The sequence below is a fragment of the Chionomys nivalis genome, chromosome 21, assembly GCF_950005125.1.
Source record: "Chionomys nivalis chromosome 21, mChiNiv1.1, whole genome shotgun sequence".
Taxonomy (NCBI): Eukaryota; Metazoa; Chordata; class Mammalia; order Rodentia; family Cricetidae; genus Chionomys; species Chionomys nivalis.
Window position 1 is genome coordinate 4,666,826 of NC_080106.1, and position 18,993 is coordinate 4,685,818.

Here is an 18,993-nt window from a genome sequence, read left to right on the forward strand (position 1 = left end):
ATGATGAAAAACTGCCTAGGGTTTGGGAAGGTGGCTGAGACACGGAATGCCTGGGGAATTGTGGGCAGGTGGGTAGGTGGTCTCCAGGGTGCCCTCAGATCTCACCACCTAGCCTTCTCACTGGCTGACTGGGTCTAACACCGACTTCCCAGATTGATTTTGGGGTGGCCTCCATGTACAGTGGCAGAAAGCCCCCAAAGATAGAAGGTGTCTTTATAATAGGCATCTGGAGCCCCTGAAACATTATGGTCCTACTGGATTAACTCAGAATCATTCAGTCCCTCTATAATTAAACTCAGTAGCCATGGGCATTAAAGGTCCCACTAACGGGTTCTCTAGGCTTCTCTGCTGTAGAGCAGAACTCGGATTTCCTCATCTTGAATCTGAGCTGATCTTTTGCTAAGGTTTGAGTCTTCCTGGAAGGGCAAAGCCTGTCTCTGACTCGTCTCTTTAAGGTGTAGTTTTACTTATTCTTGCTAAAGTTGGCAAAGAGTTCCCGAGATCCAACATCTCTCTCTAACTCCTAGACACGTCGCTTTTCATTTTTTTCACTGAGTTATTTTAGTGCGTATGCTTGTGTACGTTTGTCGCGATGGTGCGTTCAAGTCAGATCACTTGTAGGAGTCGGTTCTCTCCTTCCACCAGGTGGAGCAGGGTCGTTTAGTCTTTGACATTTCTATTGAGAATTAGTCTAGTGTTCTTGGCTGGACTGAAAGACAAGTTGGTCCATTTCTTTAAGAGTGAACAAAGTGAGACGGGTGTTCTTGACTGCTGAAGTTCGGGAAACCTTGACATCCAGGAGGCGGCGAAAAAGCCCCTGTGAAAGAGCACTGTGTGCGGTTCTGGCTGCCGCCAGCACTCCCAGTCGTCACGCCCACGCTGGGGCACAGGGAGTCCCGGGGTTCGGTGCTGGAACTGGGCGCGGTTTCAGTGGCTGGTCAGAGTTAAGCTGGCGAGGTCAGACCGGGCCATCCAGGAGCATGGACAGGGAGGAGACCTGGAGCCTGAGGGAAAACCGCTAGGGATTGGGGTGCAGAATGGGTGGTCGGGGCAGAGCTGGTCGGGTGGGCCTGGCGTTGAAAGTGGGGTTCAGAGGGGAGGGGAGGTGACCCGCTGGAGGTGGGGTGCACGGGGCTGGAGTAGGACTGGAAGGTAGATTATAGGGAGGTGGAGACTCCTGGAGAAGTGATGAAGAAGGGGGGGTTGGTTCACAGATCTGAGACTTAAGGTGACCTGGGGCGGGGGGGTCTGGCACGCAGATGGGTGGGAATGGAGCTGAAGGCCGGTGGGCCTTCTGGGCGCCACCTCACAGCAGCAGGGAGCCGAGGAGGGGGGCGGGACTCGAGGAGGGGCGGAGACCAGGGGGCCGGGCAGCGGGCGGGACTCGGGCGGGCGGGAAGTGGGTGGGGACCCGCGGGCTCCCGGGACTTCGGCTGAGCTGCGCGCGCTTGTGTCCGCGCGGCAGCGAGATGAGCGGGGCAGGGTCTGCGGGCACGGCCGGAGGGCTGCGGGTAGAGGGGCTGCCACCGCTACCAAAAAGCCTGAGCGGGCTGCTGCACTCGGCGGCCGGCGGCGCGGCGGGCGGCTGGCGACACCTGGAGCGGCTGTACGCGCAGAAGTCGCGCATCCAGGACGAGCTGAGCCGAGGGGGCGCGGGCGGCGGCGGGGCGCGGGCTGCGGGGACCCGGACCAAGCCCCCCAACCTGGACGCCGCGCTGGCGCTGTTGCGCAAGGAGATGGTAAGGACCAGGCGCCGTGGGTCCCGTCGGGGGACGGTCCCCTCTGGTCCCTGGAAGCCCGTGCTTCCCTCTCGGACTTCCCGCGGCTGGGCATCCACGCGCAGGGCAGCCTTAGATGCTGGGGTTCTCCTGGGCCAGGCCAGGGCGCGGCGTGGTCTGCCTGCCTGGTCCCAGGAGGAACAGGCTTCCTGCAAGCCTGCGGGTCGGTGTGGACAACAGATGGATGGCCGGGCCCCTCCCCGGCTGCCCGCCAGGAATCCGATTACCGGCACGGAAGCCGTGCTCCGGCCGGGTGAAGTCCTTACGTCTGGTCTCAAACAATGGGGTTTAGTTTTTCTCCGTCCTGAGAAGTGCAGTAGGTGTTCCTGGACCAGGACGCGCGATTCAGGGTGACGCCAGGACAGGGATTTGGGCCGCAGGGAGTCCTGTCCCAGCTTGCTTCCTGGGGCAGGCCAGGTAGGGTGGGACAGAGACATCCACTCAAGACTCTGCTCTCTTTCCTTTCTGCTAGTCCAAGATTCACGGGGCCAGGTAAACACGAAAGAAGTCTAAGAAAACATTTATTCTAAGAGTAAGTTTGCCGAAGTAAGCCAGAGGAGTCGACTCCGTCAGTGTCTAGTGCATTTGACATATGGTTTAGAAAATTCCTCTTCTGCCTTCTTCTTAGAGGAGCATAATCTGCCCTGCATACTAAGACTTAGTTGAATCCACTATCCGTTCTTTTGGGTTTTCGAGACAAGGTTCCTCTGTGTAGCTCTGGCTGCCCTGGAAGTCACTCTGTAGACCAGGCTGGCCTTGGTTTCACAAGGTTCGGCCTGCCTCTGCCTCCTAAATGCTGGGATTAAAGGCGTGCACCATCACTGCCCGGCCACTAGACAATCTTAACACTTTTTCATCACGGAAATGATGTCTAATTCTTCCTGAAAAGATTTCCCTGATTTCTTACGGAGACTTCAGAGTTCCAAACTACCCACTTTTCTTTATTAATAACCACTATCCCAAGTCTAGCACATCTGTCAAATTGCATTTGATTAAACACACCCATACCTAGTGTGTTTACGACATGAACTTGGACATAACATGAACCTCTGGGTGAAATAAGAAGACTGGCCCCCAGGTGTTTGGGTTTTTTGTTTGTTTGTTTTTTTCTTGCATAAGATGCAGGGCACAGGGTGTCTCCTGGCTTTGAGGCTGTGCTCTAGAAACACACTAGGGAGGCTTGACAGCCCGGCTGCATTCCCGAAGGGATTTCCCAGGTCCCTCCTGGTGTGACTAAGGTACAGAACCTTATAATTATGCCTTGGGCGGGAAGCTCAACTGTAGGAAATGAGTGGCTGTCTGACAACAGTGTTAAAGGTAGGGTTTGGCTGCAGGCCCTGACAGGCCCTCTCAGGAACCCATCCCAGGATTTTCAGTCCGTCTCGGAGGTCAAGAGACTTACTGACCTGGGGGAACACTGAGGGTTCTGCGACAACTCGTGCCTTGCTTGACAAGAAGGGGCTTTCATTCCAGAGCCTTCTGCAGAATGTCTGTGTTGATCTATTTGATTTGAAGGCCTGAGGTCAAATTCATGGTGGGGGATATAATTCCATGTCTGGACAGACTGCTTAATGCCTGAGGGAAAAAGCCCCGTATGAGCATAGAAAGAAAGAGTGTCCCCTCAGATTGAGCATACAAAGAGGGAGGTCCTCTGGACTGAGGAGATCTTCTTTTGGGGCTGTAGAGTCAGAGGTGGGAAGGCCTCAAGTGAGCAGAAAGGAGAGCAGTGAGCCTCCAGCTTGACTGACAGGAGTTTGCACAGGAGACAATTAGGAGGGTGGCCCTGTGGCTACCGGAAGCCTGGGTCACAGACAGGTCATCAGCAGGACTGGGGACTTTGAAATGAGCAACAGGTACCGGAGGCTCCTGGAAAATGCCCTAGGTGCACCCAGGAGGGATGGGTAGAGTGGAAGCCAGTTTATTGGCAACAAAACCCCTAAATCACAAGAATGGCTAATGGGTCCTCAGAGCTGATAAGGAAAAAGTGAATTAGAGGTGACCCAGGGTTTTTGTTTGTTTACTAATGGAGTATTTTGAAAGACAGCAATTAAAAACCACAGCCCTAGAGCTGGGCCTCATTGCTCCGACAAAAGCAGGGTAAGGGGGCATCTATCGCAGCTCCCCGTTCCAGGTGCAGTTCCTGGCGGCGAGGAAAGCATGCTGGCAGGGACGTGGGGCAGCTGGTGGCGTTAGTTAGACTCAGGCTGCAAAGAGCTGAATGCTGGTCCTCAGCTTGGTTTCCTCCTTTCTCTCCAGCCAGGGATCCAGGGCCATGGCGAAATACTACTACACGTGGGTAGGATGGGTCTTCCCAGTTAATTAACTAACCCCAATTAACCCAGTCTAGATACTCCCTCAGAAGTTCCCAGACGTTTATCTACTAGGTGGTTCAAGACCCCGTTGACAGTTGGTTTTAATTATTCCAAGGTCCTGTGTTCCAGTTCAACACCGAGAAAATCTCCCCATATCACAGTCTAGCACAGAGTTTGATATGTGCAAATATTCTGAGTGCACGCAAATATTCTTGTTGCATGTATACCCTGATGTGGTAGGGTGCACCCGTGCTCTCTCTCACCAGGAGGGAAACTGAGGAAGGAGGATTATAAACTTGAGGGCAGCCTTGGCTACACAACAAGACCCTATCTTAAAAAACAAACAAAAGACAAATGCTTTCTGCACATTGTCTAAATCCTTGTGTTTTACTTTCATCTCTGGCTGGGACAAAACACCCTCAAAAAGCAATTTAGGGAAGAATTTACTCATCCTGCAGTTCCAAGTCACAGCCTGTTGTTTTGGGATGTCAAAGCCATAAGCACCTAAAGCAGTTAGTTAGATCCATAGTTCCAAGCAGGGAGAATGAGGGAATGGGTGTTTGCTCGTGTTCAGCCCCGGTCCTCTGTACTTAGCACAGTTCAGGATCCCCTGCCTAGGGAATGGTGTCCGCCCGCAGTGGGCTGGGGCGTTATGTGTTAATTCCCACAGCAGTTAGCATTCAAGGCGATTCTCCACAGGTATTCCATCAGGCCAACCTAATCTAGACAGCTTTGAGACTTTCTTCTCAGGGGTTCTAGGTAGTGTCATGTTGATAACTTGAACCAACCCTCACACCTTGTAAATTCTTTATGAGAGAGGTACTCTACATATGTTTTATATTATTTTTTCCCTCTTCTTCCTTCTCAATCTTTTTTGTATTGTTTTGTTTTTCAAGACAGGGTTTCCCTGAATAACAGTGCTGGCTGTCTTGGAATTAGCACTGTAGACCAGGCTGGCCTCGAATTCACAGAGATCCACCTGCCTCTACCTCCCGAGTGCTGGGATTAAAGGCGTGCGCCACCACCGCCCAGGTTCAGTTTTCTTTATTGAGACAGGGTCTCACTTTATAGCCCTTGGCCGGCCTGAAACTCAGAGAAATCTGCCTGCCTCTGCCTTCTGAGTGCTGGTCTTAAAGACATTCACCACTACTCCCAGCTTATTTTCTTTGCTTATTTTTTTTAAAAGTCTCTTTTAGACTTATTTTTACTACTTTTAATTAAATGCATGAGTGTATGTATGCTTGAGACACGAGCGCAAGTCCCTGGGAGGCCAGAAGGAGCTGGATTTCCAGGTGGACTGAGCTGTCTGACCTGGTGCTGGGAACCAGAACAGTATGAGTTGTTGATCTCTGTGCCAAATCTCCAGGTCCTAATTATATTTTCAAAACCAGCTGCTGAGAGTTGAACTCCCGTGAATTAAACCCTTGCTGGGTCTCTTGGGCTCCGCAGCTCTGTCTGATCATTGCCCCATATGATCTGTACACGCATGCACACGAAGCATGCACACCTGCTTCACCATGTACTCTGCAGTTTTGGAGGGTGCGTGCTGAAAGCATGTTTCGATCACTGCATATTGTTGGGTCTTCAGGGCATGCATGTGGCAGTGCTGTGTCATTTTGAACCGTGCTAAGGACTCGAGAAAGGAAGTTTCGCACAGCCTTGTGGGTGTTAGGGGAGTGGCTTTGGAGGGTTCATGACACTCCATCAGTAGAGGAGGGTGCCGAACCGTTCAGATGCAGAGTCGGAGGCTGGCAGAGAGCTGGTTGGAGCGGAGGGCGCAAGTGTCACTTCAAAAGAGGGACACTAATAAGAGTCAGGGGCATTGTTACACAGACTGTGTGGGCAGAGGCTCAGCCCCTAGCTGGTTAACACTGTGCTCAGCCCCTAGCTGGTTATCACTGTGCTCAGTCCCTAGCTGGTTAACATTGTGCTCAGACCCTAGCTGGTTATCACTGTGTGCAGTCCCTAGCTGGTTAACACTGTGCTCAGACCCTAGCTGGTTATCACTGTGTGCAGTCCCTAGCTGGTTAACACTGTGCTCAGACCCTAGCTGGTTATCACTGTGTGCAGTCCCTAGCTGGTTAACACTGTGCTCAGACCCTAGCTGGTTATCACTGTGTGCAGTCCCTAGCTGGTTAACACTGTGCGCAGCCCCTACTAGTTAACTCTGTACTCAGTCCCTAGCTGGTTATCACTATACTCAGTCCCTAGCTCGTTAATGCTGTACTCAGTCCTGGTTATCACTGTGCTCAGTCCCTACTAATTAACACTGTACTCAGTCCCTAGCTGGTTATCACTGTGCTCAGTCCCTAACTGGTTAACACTGTGCTCAGTCCCTAACTGGTTAACACTGTGCTCAGTCCCTATTAGTTAACACTGTACTCAGTCCCTAGCTGGTTGTCACTCTGCTCTCCTCAGAGTTGTGGCTTCAAGGCATGTTACTTCCTGTTCTAGTAACCCCACGTCTGTGAGGTTTTGTCACTCTGAGTCCCTGTAGCCTCCAGGAAAGAGTCCATTTTGAAAGATCCAAAGGTCACACCAGTGGAGTGTAAAAGCAATCATTAAAAACAAATCAAAACAAAAAAACATTTTATGTATTGAGTTTTTTTATGAGACTGTCTTATCATATAGCTCTGCCTGGCCTAGAACTTTCTTTTAACAGTATTTATTTATTTATTTATTTATATTATTATTTTTGAGATGGGATCTCAGATAGCCCAGGTTCATTTTGAACTATGTAGCTAAGGCTGACCTTGACTCTTGATCCTCTTGTGGTCCTAGTATTGTATCTTAGATTGTTTATTTGCTTTTTTTTTTTTTTTGAGACCAAGTCTTACTATGTAGGCCAGCCTGACTGAGACCGTGCATCTCTGCCTCCCAGATGGTAGGATTACAGGCACGCACCACGGTGATGCCCAGCCTGAAAAGGTCTTTTTAAAGCATTCGTTACAGGGCTGGGAAGATGCTCCCTGGGCACAAAGCGCTTGCTGTGCGAGCGTGAGGACTTGAGTTTGGGTCCCCGAAGGCACAGAAGAGCCAGGCATGGCAGCGGGAACCTGTAATGCCAGCTCCAGGGCTAGGGACAAAGGAACCTCAGAGGCTTGCTGGGCAGCCTGTCCAACGCGGTCAGCTCCAGGTTCAATGGGAGACTGTCTCAGAAAACAAGCTAGGGACGACACTGAGGAGACATTGATGTTGACCTCTGCCCACAGGCACACACGCGCACACACATAGAGTTTGTTATGTTCTCAACAGAATGGTGGGGTCACACCTGTATGTTCCCCGAGTGAGCCCTGTAAAATGCTGCGGAGGGCAAATAGGAAAGCAGGAGATTCCAGTGGACACTGGGTGTCCCAGACTGCTGGACTTTGACCTATTTACCTATCTGTGGAGCACCTCAGGCTTGAAAACCCCGAGTGCTTCATCAGCTGCTCCTGCCTCTTCCCCACTGAGTTAAGGCTCCCATCTGGCTTTCTGCACACTGGGTGGGGTCTCTTCATCTTCGAGAACTCCTAGGAGCAGCAGCCTAGGCAGTCACTGCTGCATCTCAAGGATGCTGGTGCCTCCCACACCCACCCCTTTGTTCTTGGTCCCTTGGCTCTTTACCGCTGGGTGGGAGGTGTCGCAGGTCACCCCAGCTAGCCGCAGCTGGGAGCTTTGAGGTCTCGCTCTCGGGGTGGGATTCCAGACCTTCCATGGTCCTGTGACAGAAACCGCATAGGCAGGCTGAGCAGGAAGTCAGCCAGTCAGATACGTGCCCGATGCCAGTGCTAGCTGAGCCCTTAGACACCGTTGCCTCCCTCCCGCTGGTTTCCATAAAGGTCACTCATGGCTTCATTGCTTCCTGTGCTGGTCCCTGTCCTGCAGACGTGTGACAGTGGGACGCTTGTTCTCAGTACTCAGGAGACAAACACCCAGGCCTGCCTTCCAGGGCAACAGAAACTCTCCAAGCCTTGTTCATTTTATTATTATTTGTTCACATTTAAGTCTGTGCATGTGTGTACATATGTGTCACGTGTAAATGTGTCTTGTTGTGCCTGTGGAGGTCAAAGGACACTTTGCAAGGATCAGTTCTCCCCTTCTACCCTGTGGGTCCCAGGGATCTAACTCAGGTCACCAGGCTCGGCAAGAAACACCCTTGCTCACCGAGCCATCTGGCCAGCCCAACCCTGTTCGTTTTATTTGCTCTGTTATTTCACTTCTCTGGCTCCGAGAGCCACAGCTGCCTGGTCTTGTATATATATGCATATATATTCTGAGTCTTGTTTACGGGATGAGAAGACCTCTTCCCTGTGACCGGAGCTCCATAGTACGGGGTAATCTACGAGAAACCGGGCCTGCTCCAGCCAGGAGCAAGTAGAGAGAAGATGACGAAGGAGCATACTGAAGGGAAAAGGTGGCGAGAGGCTGTGTAAGCCAGGCCTAGTGGCGCATACCTGTAACCTCATCACTCTGGAAGCTGAGGCTAGTGATAGAGGCCAGGAAACGCCATCCAGGACACACTGCCATGCTCAGCATCCTTTGTAACCGCTCATTTAAAAACGATTGTGCTGGACCTAAAAGATTAGCAGAGACTTGACCGAAGGATGGTGCTGGGGCCTCCCCTGCCTGCCTGCCTGGCAGAGGCTGGTGCACTTCATTTTGGAGGCCATTTTCACAGTACCCATGGAATTGAGTCTGGACCTGCTCTTTGGCCCTGTAACTTCATTTCCTTAAAAACCCTAAAACAGTGTTTTTGCAAAACACCAGGGAAAATTGTGGTGCTCTTTTGTTGGTGAGAGTGGGGGACTCTGCACATGGGTCTGTGTGGAGGTGGGAGGACAGCCTTGGGCTGTTCCTCAAGTGGCACCCTCTGCTTTTGTTCCTGACACAGGGTCTCTCACTGAAGGGGCTGGCTGGCTGGCCGTCCCAGGGGTCCTCCTTTCTCTGTGTCTCTGCGATTGTGTAACTGACTCTGTAGCACACCAGCTTTGGGCACGCGGGTTCTTTGCAGGCCTTTCTGCTTGCAGAGAGATGACTCTTGGGAGCTATCTCAGCCGTGTGCACTGGTTTTGAAAGCATGAAAGGGACCTAGGACGTTGGCGGTGTGACGGCTGGATCGCCGTGTCCTGACCTGCTTTGATAGTTCTGCAGGCCTGGGACTTGACACTGACTGAGCTCTCTTAGCCTGACTAGAGGATCTGCAGGCCCGTCTCACGACCGCTTTAACCCGGCTTCAAACGTGAGGCCTGAGGTTGGGTGTGATGGAACTGATTTGTGGGTCTGCCACCTCACCCCACTCCACCCTTAACGCCACCTGGGCCTTCTCCCTAACTTGTCTTTTCCAGAAATGCGTCTTACAGATAGAGCCACACACTACACAGGTAGCAATTCTCCTACCCGGTAGGGAGTAGGTAGTTTTGTTTGTTTTCCAGCTGAATATTTTGTTTAGTTTTTTGAGACAGGGTTTCCGCTGTGTAACAGCCTCAGTTGTCCCGGAATTTGCTTTGTAAACCAGTCTGGCCTTGAACTTAAAGATGTGCTTGCTCCTGCCCACCTCACCCCGGCCCCCTTGCTGGGATTAAAGGTGTGCCCACCACTCCCAGCCTTCGGCCTTCAGTTGAATCTTACCTAGGCTGGCCTGTGAGTCCTGATCCTCTAGCCTCAGCCTCCTGAGTAGTTAGAATTACAGGTGCTCACCACTGCACCCAGCTGCGGGTGTGTGTGTGTTTGCTTGGTTTTGTTTGTTTTTGTTTTAAACAAATATTTATTTTGGGTTGGGTGTGCTGGTATCTGTCTTTAATTCCAGAATTTGGGGGCAGAGGCAGGTGGATCACAGAGTTTGAGGCCAGCCCCACCTACATAGCAAGTTTTAGGACGTAGAGAAACCTTGTTTCAAAAAATAAACAAATAAACAAATGTTTAGTTATTTATATAAGTTTCTCACTGAACCTGGAGCTTGCTAATTTTGGCAAGACAAGCTGCCTCAGGCATCCTCCTACCCAGCTGGGATTTCAGGTGTGCACTTCCATACCTGGCTTTTACTTGAGTTTTGGGGATAGAACTCAGGTCAGCATGCTATGAGACAAGCTCCTTATTGACTGAGCCATCTCCTCAGCCCTTGCACAATCATCTCTCTCTCTCTCTCTCTCCCTCCCTCCCTCCCTTCCTCCCTTTCTTTCTTCTTTCCTTCCTTTCTTCCTTCTTTTCTTTCTTCCTTTCTTCTTTTCTTCTTTTCTTTCTTTCTTTCTTTCTTTCTTTCTTTCTTTCTTTCTTTCTTTCTTTCTTTCTTTCTTTCTTTCTTTCTTTCTTTCTTAAGAGATAGGGTTTCTCTGTGTAACAGCTCTGGTTGTCCTGGAACTTACTCTGTAGACCAGGTTGGCCTCAAACTCACAGAGACTGGCTTGCCTCTGCCTCCCGAGTGCTGGGATTAAAGGTGAGCGCCACCACCGCCCAGCACTCAATAATTTTTAAACCTGACGAGGGACAGTGGGCATCATCTCCTAGAGGTCTGTGTGATGCGCACAGGCTAGGACTCCCCCAACACCCACCCCCTCATTGCTTGCTTTTCTCCTCCTCCTGTCCGGGAATAAGAACATTTCCTTGGGTGTTTGTTTTGCTTTGACTCTTCACTGCGTTTGGGAAGAAGTTGCTTTCCTGTTTAGTTTTGTAAATAAAGTAGTGTATTATTCTTGATTTTTTTTTTTTTTGCCTGATTTTGAACCTTGAATGAGAAACAATATATACTGTGGAGGTCAGGAAGACTGTTCTTGGCACACCATTGGGTGGAGGTTGGGGTCTCACTGGCATAACAAGATAACAAGCTTATTAAGATAAGGGACTTATTCCTAAAAAGTCTAATTTTTTTTGAGACAGGGTCTCATGTATCTCCTGTTGGAACTCACTCTGTAGACCAGGCTGGCCTTGGACTCACAGAGATCCTCCTGCCTCTGCCTCCCTAGTGCTAGGGTCAAAGGTGTGTGCGGTTTTTAATTAAGTTCGATTTTACCAATATGGTGCATAGTGTCTGGAGCCAGATGCTGGGGATACCTGCTAGCTCAGAAAGAAGCCAGCTGACCATCATGCCTGGCTAAGTGTGGCTTTTTTTTTTTTTTTTTTTTTTTTTTTTGGTTTTTCAAGACAGGGTTTCTCTGTGGTTTTGGAGCCTGTCCTGGAACTAGCTCTTGTAGACCAGGCTGGTCTTGAACTCACAGAGATCCGCCTGCCTCTGCCTCCCGAGTGCTGGGATTAAAGGAGTTCAAGGTCATCTCCTGCTGTTAAGTGAGTTGAGGTCAGCCTGGGCGCCAAGGGAACCAGTCTGAAGAAAGAAAAGCTTCCTGGCCTCTAAGCCCCTCCTCTACCACAGCCTCAAAGAGTTTCTGGGACTTTAGTGACCTTCAACCCAGCAGGGAGCCACCACCCTGTCTGAGACTGTTTCTGCCACTGAGCCTATTGTTAAGTTCCCCTAGGGCAATGTGAGAACCACTTCCTAATCCTGTGACCCTTTAATACAGTTCCTCTTGTCGTGGTGACCCCCAACCATAAAATTTTCTTTTTTTGCCTTTTCATAACTGTCATTGTCTGATATGCAACCCCCGGAGGGGTCGAGACCCACAGGCTGAGAGCTGCTGCCCAGGGAAAGGAAGCAGATTCTGGTGGGAGGGATGGGCCCACCTGGCCGCTGGAGGGTGAGGAGAGAGCCTGGCAGGGCAGAGGAGGAAAGGATAAGCTGCTTGCAGTGACTGAGCTGGCCCTTATGGTGTCTTGTAAGTCACAATAAAGGATGGGAAATCACAGGGGCTGAGGTGACTATGGTTTGTTTAAATGAGCCTAAAGTTTTCAAGATGTCTCCAGAAGAAGGCTGTCATTTCTAAGTCCTGTAGTGTTGTCCTTCAGGGACAAGCAAGTGGGGCAAGAGATGGCAGGTCACAGGTGTTTGGGGCTTGCTTATGGGTAAGGTCGGGGACAATTCCTTAACACTTTGGTTCCAGAAGGGCAAGCTACTCTTGCACATGGGTGACTTCATTATGTCCCGTAGTTCAGTCCTGGGGCATGCTTGCCTCTTTGTCCCTGTGCAGACCCCTAAGCAAAGAGCTTCTGGAGGAGCCCAGGCTGGCCCATTGTGCTCTGCTCTAGCTGATGATGTGGCAGGAGCCATGCAGGTGTGCTGTGAGCACACAGCACTGCCTGTCCAGCCTCTGGGCCACCTGAGGGTTGTAGGGTCGGTTCCCACTCTGACGTGACCCTACACCAGGACAGGTCTTTGTGTTCATCCCGTCCGCTAGAACCGCCTATGCTGACGAGCACCTGCTAGAGTGTCAGTGCCTCTCACCTCGTAAGGGAAATGCTGCCTAGTGGAGGAAGTGGGCCTTGTGCCTGGAGCAGCTGCCACGAGGGGCTGAGCGCGTGTGATCATCTACCTCTGTGTCGAGGTGTGATCTGCCTGTGCACTGGGCACACGTTCGGCTGTGTAACAGGCGTGTCAGGACCATGCTGGGTCTCTAGGTGGGTCAGTTGTTTCTAGGCCACTGTCACACCCAATGACAGGGCAGCTCTGTGAATCATCCCTGTGTGTCAGTCAGGCAGCTCCGTTCAGAGTCTCCACCTGGTGTGGGGCATGTCCGTGGGAATCCAGGAAGATTTCGCTTGGAAAACCTGGCATCATGAGTCTTGGTGTCGTGGGATCATGACCTTGTCACCCAACAGAGTTTGAGAGCCTGTGGCACTGACCCCATGGGACCCCAGAAGGTGAACATTACCCTTTGCTCAGAGCTCATTGGGTCTTTCTGTGGTCTGTTCTCGACATGAAGTGCAGATTCTAGTGTCTTTCACGTGATGTGAAGAGTGGCTGGGTAGGAGACATGTCAGATGAGCCTCTTAGATATTTTAAGCAAACACAGGTATGAGTTTAGCAGGTGTGGCTTTATCAGAGTTAAATCTGGGAGCAGATAGACATATCTGAGTACTTAGAACTCCAGTCGAGCCGTGGAGGTTGTATTAATATCTGCGATAGAATTGTGGAACGTAGGAGCCATGCGGAGGAAGGATTTGGCTAGACCATCCCAATGAAAACAGAAAACAGGCTAGGCTGTTTTGTCTTCTGGTGCTATCACTATGTAGCTCAGGCTGGCCTCAAACTCACGATCCTCCTGCCTCAGCTTCCCAAGTGCTGGGATGTCAGCCATGCTCTATCACACCTAAACTGACTGCTCTTTTTGGGCCACAGGGTGTGGTCGGCCTTCAGATACCTAAAGTGGGGTTGTGTCACAAGGTTACGTCTGTTTGAATTCCCAGAGAGAGCATTGGCGAGCTGCCCTCCTCAAGCCTGAGGTTAGCATCCCAAGTCTGGTCCTACAGGACTTTCTCTTTCCCTGGGCCAGTTTGATGGTAGCTTTCATCTCATCTGACACAGGTGGCTGGCTCGGTTCTCAGCCTGTTAAAGGTTCAGGTGTGCAGGTTCCCTTGCAGTCCTAACCATCATCCTCTTCCTGGGTTTAGGATTGATGGAACCCATGCCTTTCCAGACCTGGCGGCGGCTGCTGCTGCTGCTTCTTCTGCTTCTTCTTCTCTTCTCCTTCTTCTTCTTCATTTATTTATTTATTATGTATTCCTCCCATGTATGCTTGCATGCCAGAAGAGGGCACCAGATCTCATTATAGATGGCTGTGAGCCACCATGTGGTTGCTGGGAATTGAACTCAGGATCTCTGGAAGAGCAGTCAGTGCTCTTAACCTCTGAGCCATCTCTCCAGCCCCGACCTGGCTGCTTCTTGTCACAGGGCAGGCAGTAGGGAGAGAGGAAGGCAAAGATGGACAACATCTTTGTCCCCTGCCACTTATTTCTGTGAAGTTTCCAGAAGGCTGACATAAGGCTGTATCTTCAGGTTTTTCATAGTTCATAGTCGTGGGGGAGGAATCACACTAGCCCTGTCTAGAAGAGAGAGCATCTGAACTCGCCAGACCTGGAAAACCCTGAGGCAGGGGAGGTTGCTACAGGGGCAGCATGTCACACTGACCAGTGAGATCCTGTCCTTGGCCAGGAGGAATCCATTGCCTGAGAACAACAAAGTGGGGTCTGGCCAGGGTTGCCAGGAAGTCATGTGTGGATCTTCTCTGAGTGTGGCTGTGGAGAGCAGTAATGTCCCAGGGACTTGGTGTCCACAATGAGCCAGCGGAGGGACCCAGAGCATGCGCTACTGTTGCTCCGCTGAGCGTGTCTGTTGTAGCCCCGGAGCAAATTCAGGCTGGGCTCACTGCTGCCAGGTATGGACTCCCTCACTCAGGTTCGAGGTATGGCGCGGCCTAGTGAAGGCTGTATCTGCCTGAACTGGAGCTCTGCGGCATCCCACTGATGCTGCCTTTAGCCTTTCTGAGGGAAGGAATGTGCTAGCCCAGGAAGATTTCTACTTGGCTGTTCAACTACAATTAAATCTCAGCACTGACTTGGTTTTTGCCTCTCCTCCTTTCCGCCAAGGTTGGCCTGCGACAGCTGGACATGTCCTTGCTCTGCCAACTGTACAGCCTCTATGAGTCCATTCAGGAGTACAAGGGAGCGTGCCAGGCAGCCTCCAGCCTGGACTGCACCTATGCTCTGGAGAACGGCTTCTTCGATGACGACGAGGACTTCCAGGAGCAGAGCTCGCTCCGAGAGGGCCAGGGCCGAGGCCCTCCCCGGGACTTGTCACTGCCTGTGAGCCACCTCTCCGGCAGCGACTGGATTCTGGGGTCTATCTAGCACCCCCGGAGTCCATCAACACAGACAGACCCACAGCATCTGTTTCTCTTCTTGCAAGAAAGCCCGTCAGCCTCTCCATGGTGGACGGTTCATGGGCACGGGGGACTGGTGCCTCCAGTCTAACTTGTGGGTTTGTTGACAAGTGAGACAGCCTGCTCAGTTGGCTGCAGGGTCTTCCCGGTGACCTAGAGGCCTGTTAGCATATCCCTCGCCCCCTGAGTGGCACCTGCTGGAGGCTGTGACAGAAGGGTTCCATGTGGAAAGCCGTCATGGGCCTTCTGGGGGAGCTTGCTCTCAGCCAGCTTCTTTGTAGGTGGCAGGCATGTTGTACCCCCTTTGTTTAGGAATGCCACGCTGATGTGTGAGATGTGGAAACCATTTCCCCGCCCGGAGTCTTCATCTTTTCTTGCTGCCACTGAGCTGTTAGCTTCTTTGCTCAGATTTCTTTGAAAGTTGCGTCACTGAGTCGGGAGAGCTTTCTAGAAGGAGGAAATATTCTGCCACTCTGGTCAGCCACTTTTCTGCAACTACCAAAACTGACATCCGGCAAAGGGAAAGGGGAAGAACTTGAACGAATACACACTGAATGGAGAGAGAAAACCTGGGACACCATGAGTGACTGTTGACGGCTACTGTAGACTGCCGTGCTGGAAAGCAGTCCTTCCAAGCCTTAATCTATTTATTAAAACTCTTTCACGAGAGCGTCACACTGTCGGTTAAACAAGTGTCTCTTGCTGTGATCGTTTTGTTCAGGTGTCTGGGGATGTGGCTCAGTGGGTCAGGTGAGCCCCTAGCATGTATGAGGCCTGGGATTTGACCTTAGTATCATGTCAGCTGGGCATGGTGGTATGTGCCTGTAACCCCAGGACTGAGGTGGAGGCAGGAGGATTAGAAGTTCAAGGTGATCCTTGGCAACACAGCGTTCAGGGCCACTTTGGGCTACCCTTTCTCAAACAAAACAAAAATCATATTCTGAATTCACAACCGGCATGTGAGTCCAATACAACACATACTGAAATAAAGTTAAGACTTTTTTGGCCATTAAGTGAATTTTAGGAGGTAGATTTATTTCTCTGTTAAGCTTGGACAGTTGTCTCATTGGTACCGGACCACATTTACACCAAGATTTCACCTGGTTTATCGGAGCACGCCAGGTTCCTTCCACCTCTTTTGGTGAGCAGACTTCTCACCAGTGCCCTCTGGAGTCCAGCAAAGGAAGTGCAATTTAGCAAGTGTGTGACCCTCTCCAGGGCACCAGCGACAAAGCAAAGGATTACACAAAAGTCCACCTTGGCAAACCGACAAGCTTGTTGATGTTACTCACTGGCCTGCGTGATCCCCAGACAGCTCCATCATCACAAAGTCCCTCTCCAGGATGGTCGATGAGCTTCCCGTAGGTGTGCAGAGGACGGTCCTCTTTCCCCACGCCGTCCCAGCAGCTAACTCTTACACACTCTACCCTCTCACCTCCGAGACCAGACCAGGAGACCAGCTGTGACAGCTGTTCCCATCAAGATGACAGTGGCTGTGTGCTTGGAGGACTGTGTGCTGGTTACTTTGTCAACACAAGCTTGAGTCATCTGGGAAGAGGGACTGTCAATCAAGGAATTTTCTCCATCAGACTGGCCTGTAGGCATTATCTGGGATGTTTTCTGATTGATGATTGGTGTGGGAGGGCCCAGGCTACTGTGAGGGGTGCTACCCTGGGCAGGTGGTCCTGAATAGGAAGGTAGTTGATTAAGTCAGAGGGGTCAAGCCAGTAAGCAGCCTTCTTCTACAGTCTGTGCTTGCCCTGATGATGAACTATTAAGTGTAAGAAGAAATAAACCCTTTCCTCTCCCAAGATGTTTTTGGTCAGGGTTTTACCATAGCAACAGAAAGTCAGCTAAGACAGGCTGCATTTAGTTACACAACAACCCATGCATTAGCCTGTCTATGCTGAGGGACTATTAGACAGAGGAAGACGAGTGTCCCTGCTCAGTGTGTCTGCTGGCCGTAGTCAAAGGGAAGGGGTGTGTGTGTGAGTGCCACCAGCCCGTGACAGTGGTTCAGACAGGACGAGAAGTTGAAAGCAGAAAATTTAGTCACCTGTGAGGCTAAGTCCTGCTTAGCTATGAGATAGAACTTAGGTCGGCTACTCTCAGTCCTGACTGCATTAAGGTCACATGGAGAGCGTTGGGAAGAGCTTCAGAAGCAGTGCCCCACCCCAAATCTGGATCTTAGATGCTGGGGGGTCATAGATCAGGAAAGGCGCGTTCCACCACGCGCCTCTCTACTGTAAACCGTCAGGTAACCACCTTCATTCCTCAAAAATTACCTACAGCTGCCTTATAAAAACTCACAACACAATAAAACTGCTTTTTACTGCTTTTTCTTTTTTCTTAAGTGGGTTGACAAGTCAGGGCAGGTGAAATGAAGCCAGGCTGTGGAGAATGGCCACACTGGGGAAGACAAGGCATACTGTCTGTCTGTTTTGGGATGTATAAGGCAGTTCTGACCTTGATTTCACTCAAAGGAAAGAGAGACAGACAGACAGAGAGAGAACTACAGAGCAGACGCTCTGCGTGGTTCCTGCCACCTGCGTCCTGGGAAGCACAGGGAGCCGCTGCAGTGGAATCCTTTTCATCTGTTTTCTTGTTTGGGATTTTGAGCAAGGCCTCACTGTCGCCCAGGGTGGCCTGAGACTCCAGGCACTCCTCCTGCCTCAGCTGTCTAAATGTGGAGATTTTGAGACTTGTATCCATCTGCCCCTTGGTCAGAATGAAATACACTCCACACGCTGGCCTCAAGGCTCACTGGCTGAGGTAGCAGAGCTTCGTGCATTGCCCTCACACACCCAGGGGAGAGCCCTGCTCACTTTGGCAGTGAGCAGCGATGCCCTGGTGGATGGGCACAACAGTCACCTGGGGTTTTGCAGCAGGTGGAAAACTCTTCCCAAAGTCATCTGAAGGTAGAACCTCAGGAGTTTGGCTCTGAAGCACGTCTGGAGAGGGCCTTGAGAGAACTGATCAGTAACCTTGAAATGGAATCACCTTGTATTACCTAGGTGGGTCATGAGGGACACGTGACTGGATGGAGACCAGAGTGATGCTGGCCAGTTATAAGCCAGGGGGGATGCACAGTCTCTACAGCAGTGTGTTCCCCTTAGCACCTCCAGAGGGCGCACAGCTCAGGTAGGGACACATACAGAAACTCATGAAACTGCCTGCCTGCTTTCCTTATGCAAGAAGAATGAGCAAGTCCTAAGTCTCCTAGCTACAGGCACCTGGTAGATTCCTGGGCACCTCCATGTTCTCTGATAGCTCATCACCAGAGAGCCAACATTACTCAACCCAACACTGGACTTAATACTGTCCTCGCCTTCCACATTGAAAACACTTCCTCATTTACTCCTGAGAGCCAATGAAATCAACAGGTTTCTTCTGGTCATTATTAGGAATTAGTAAGATGCAACTGTTAAGCCCTTAAAACTGCATGCCACAACCCAGTAGGACATGCAGGCATTTATTAAATGGGAGTAAGCAGGTTGGGTCCATTTCATGCCCCAGGTTCTGGCTTCCGTGTTCTTTGTTGATGCTTCAGAAGCCAGTATTTAGCTTGAAGCTAGAAATACTTTCCTTCACAGGATTTTCTCACTCTGTAGTGAAGGCTGTGGGTAGGCACGGGCCGGACTGGTGCAGCTGTCAAGGGTCCCAGCAACATGTTCACTTCATCACTGCCTCCCTCGGAGACACTCAAGCTGCAACCTGGTCTAGTCACCTGAGTCCTCTACCGATCAAAACTCCTTCTCATCTCCCTTCCCTGCACTATATTTGAGGAATGGTAAATTGTTCTTTCTTACCAATACAGAGACCCGCCACTAGGCGACAGATAGGTCCATCAGACCAAGAACAATGGGCACTTGATCTTGTCATTGCTCTGGTGTGACCCTATGCATGCCCATTAGCCATTTTGTGGTTTCAACATCTTTAAGCTTTCTGACTAATGCAGCCTTGCAAGTATCTAAAAATATCCTTTTGTGGGCTCCGGTGTACGATGCTATCTCCAGACACTGGTAATGAAGAGCACCTGTCCCGTGGCTGCACCATCTGCAGCACTCTTATGAGCAGCGTGGTCTCTCGGCATTGAAAACAAGAGCTAGCTGGGGGCTCTGCCGCAGCTTACGCTTTCTCCCTCTGAGACAGGGTCAT

General features: G+C 51.0%; 1 protein-coding gene across 1 annotated transcript; it reads left to right on the top strand.

The window, feature by feature from the left end:
- The first annotated feature begins 1,451 nt into the window (after positions 1–1,451).
- Fam89a (family with sequence similarity 89 member A) lies at positions 1,452–17,042 on the top strand. Its single transcript, XM_057753921.1, has 2 exons — positions 1,452–1,739; positions 14,543–17,042. Exons 1-2 carry the CDS (start codon positions 1,470–1,472, stop codon positions 14,801–14,803), a joined length of 531 nt encoding a protein of 176 aa, XP_057609904.1. The 5' UTR covers positions 1,452–1,469; the 3' UTR covers positions 14,804–17,042.
- The last annotated feature ends 1,951 nt before the right edge of the window (positions 17,043–18,993 follow it).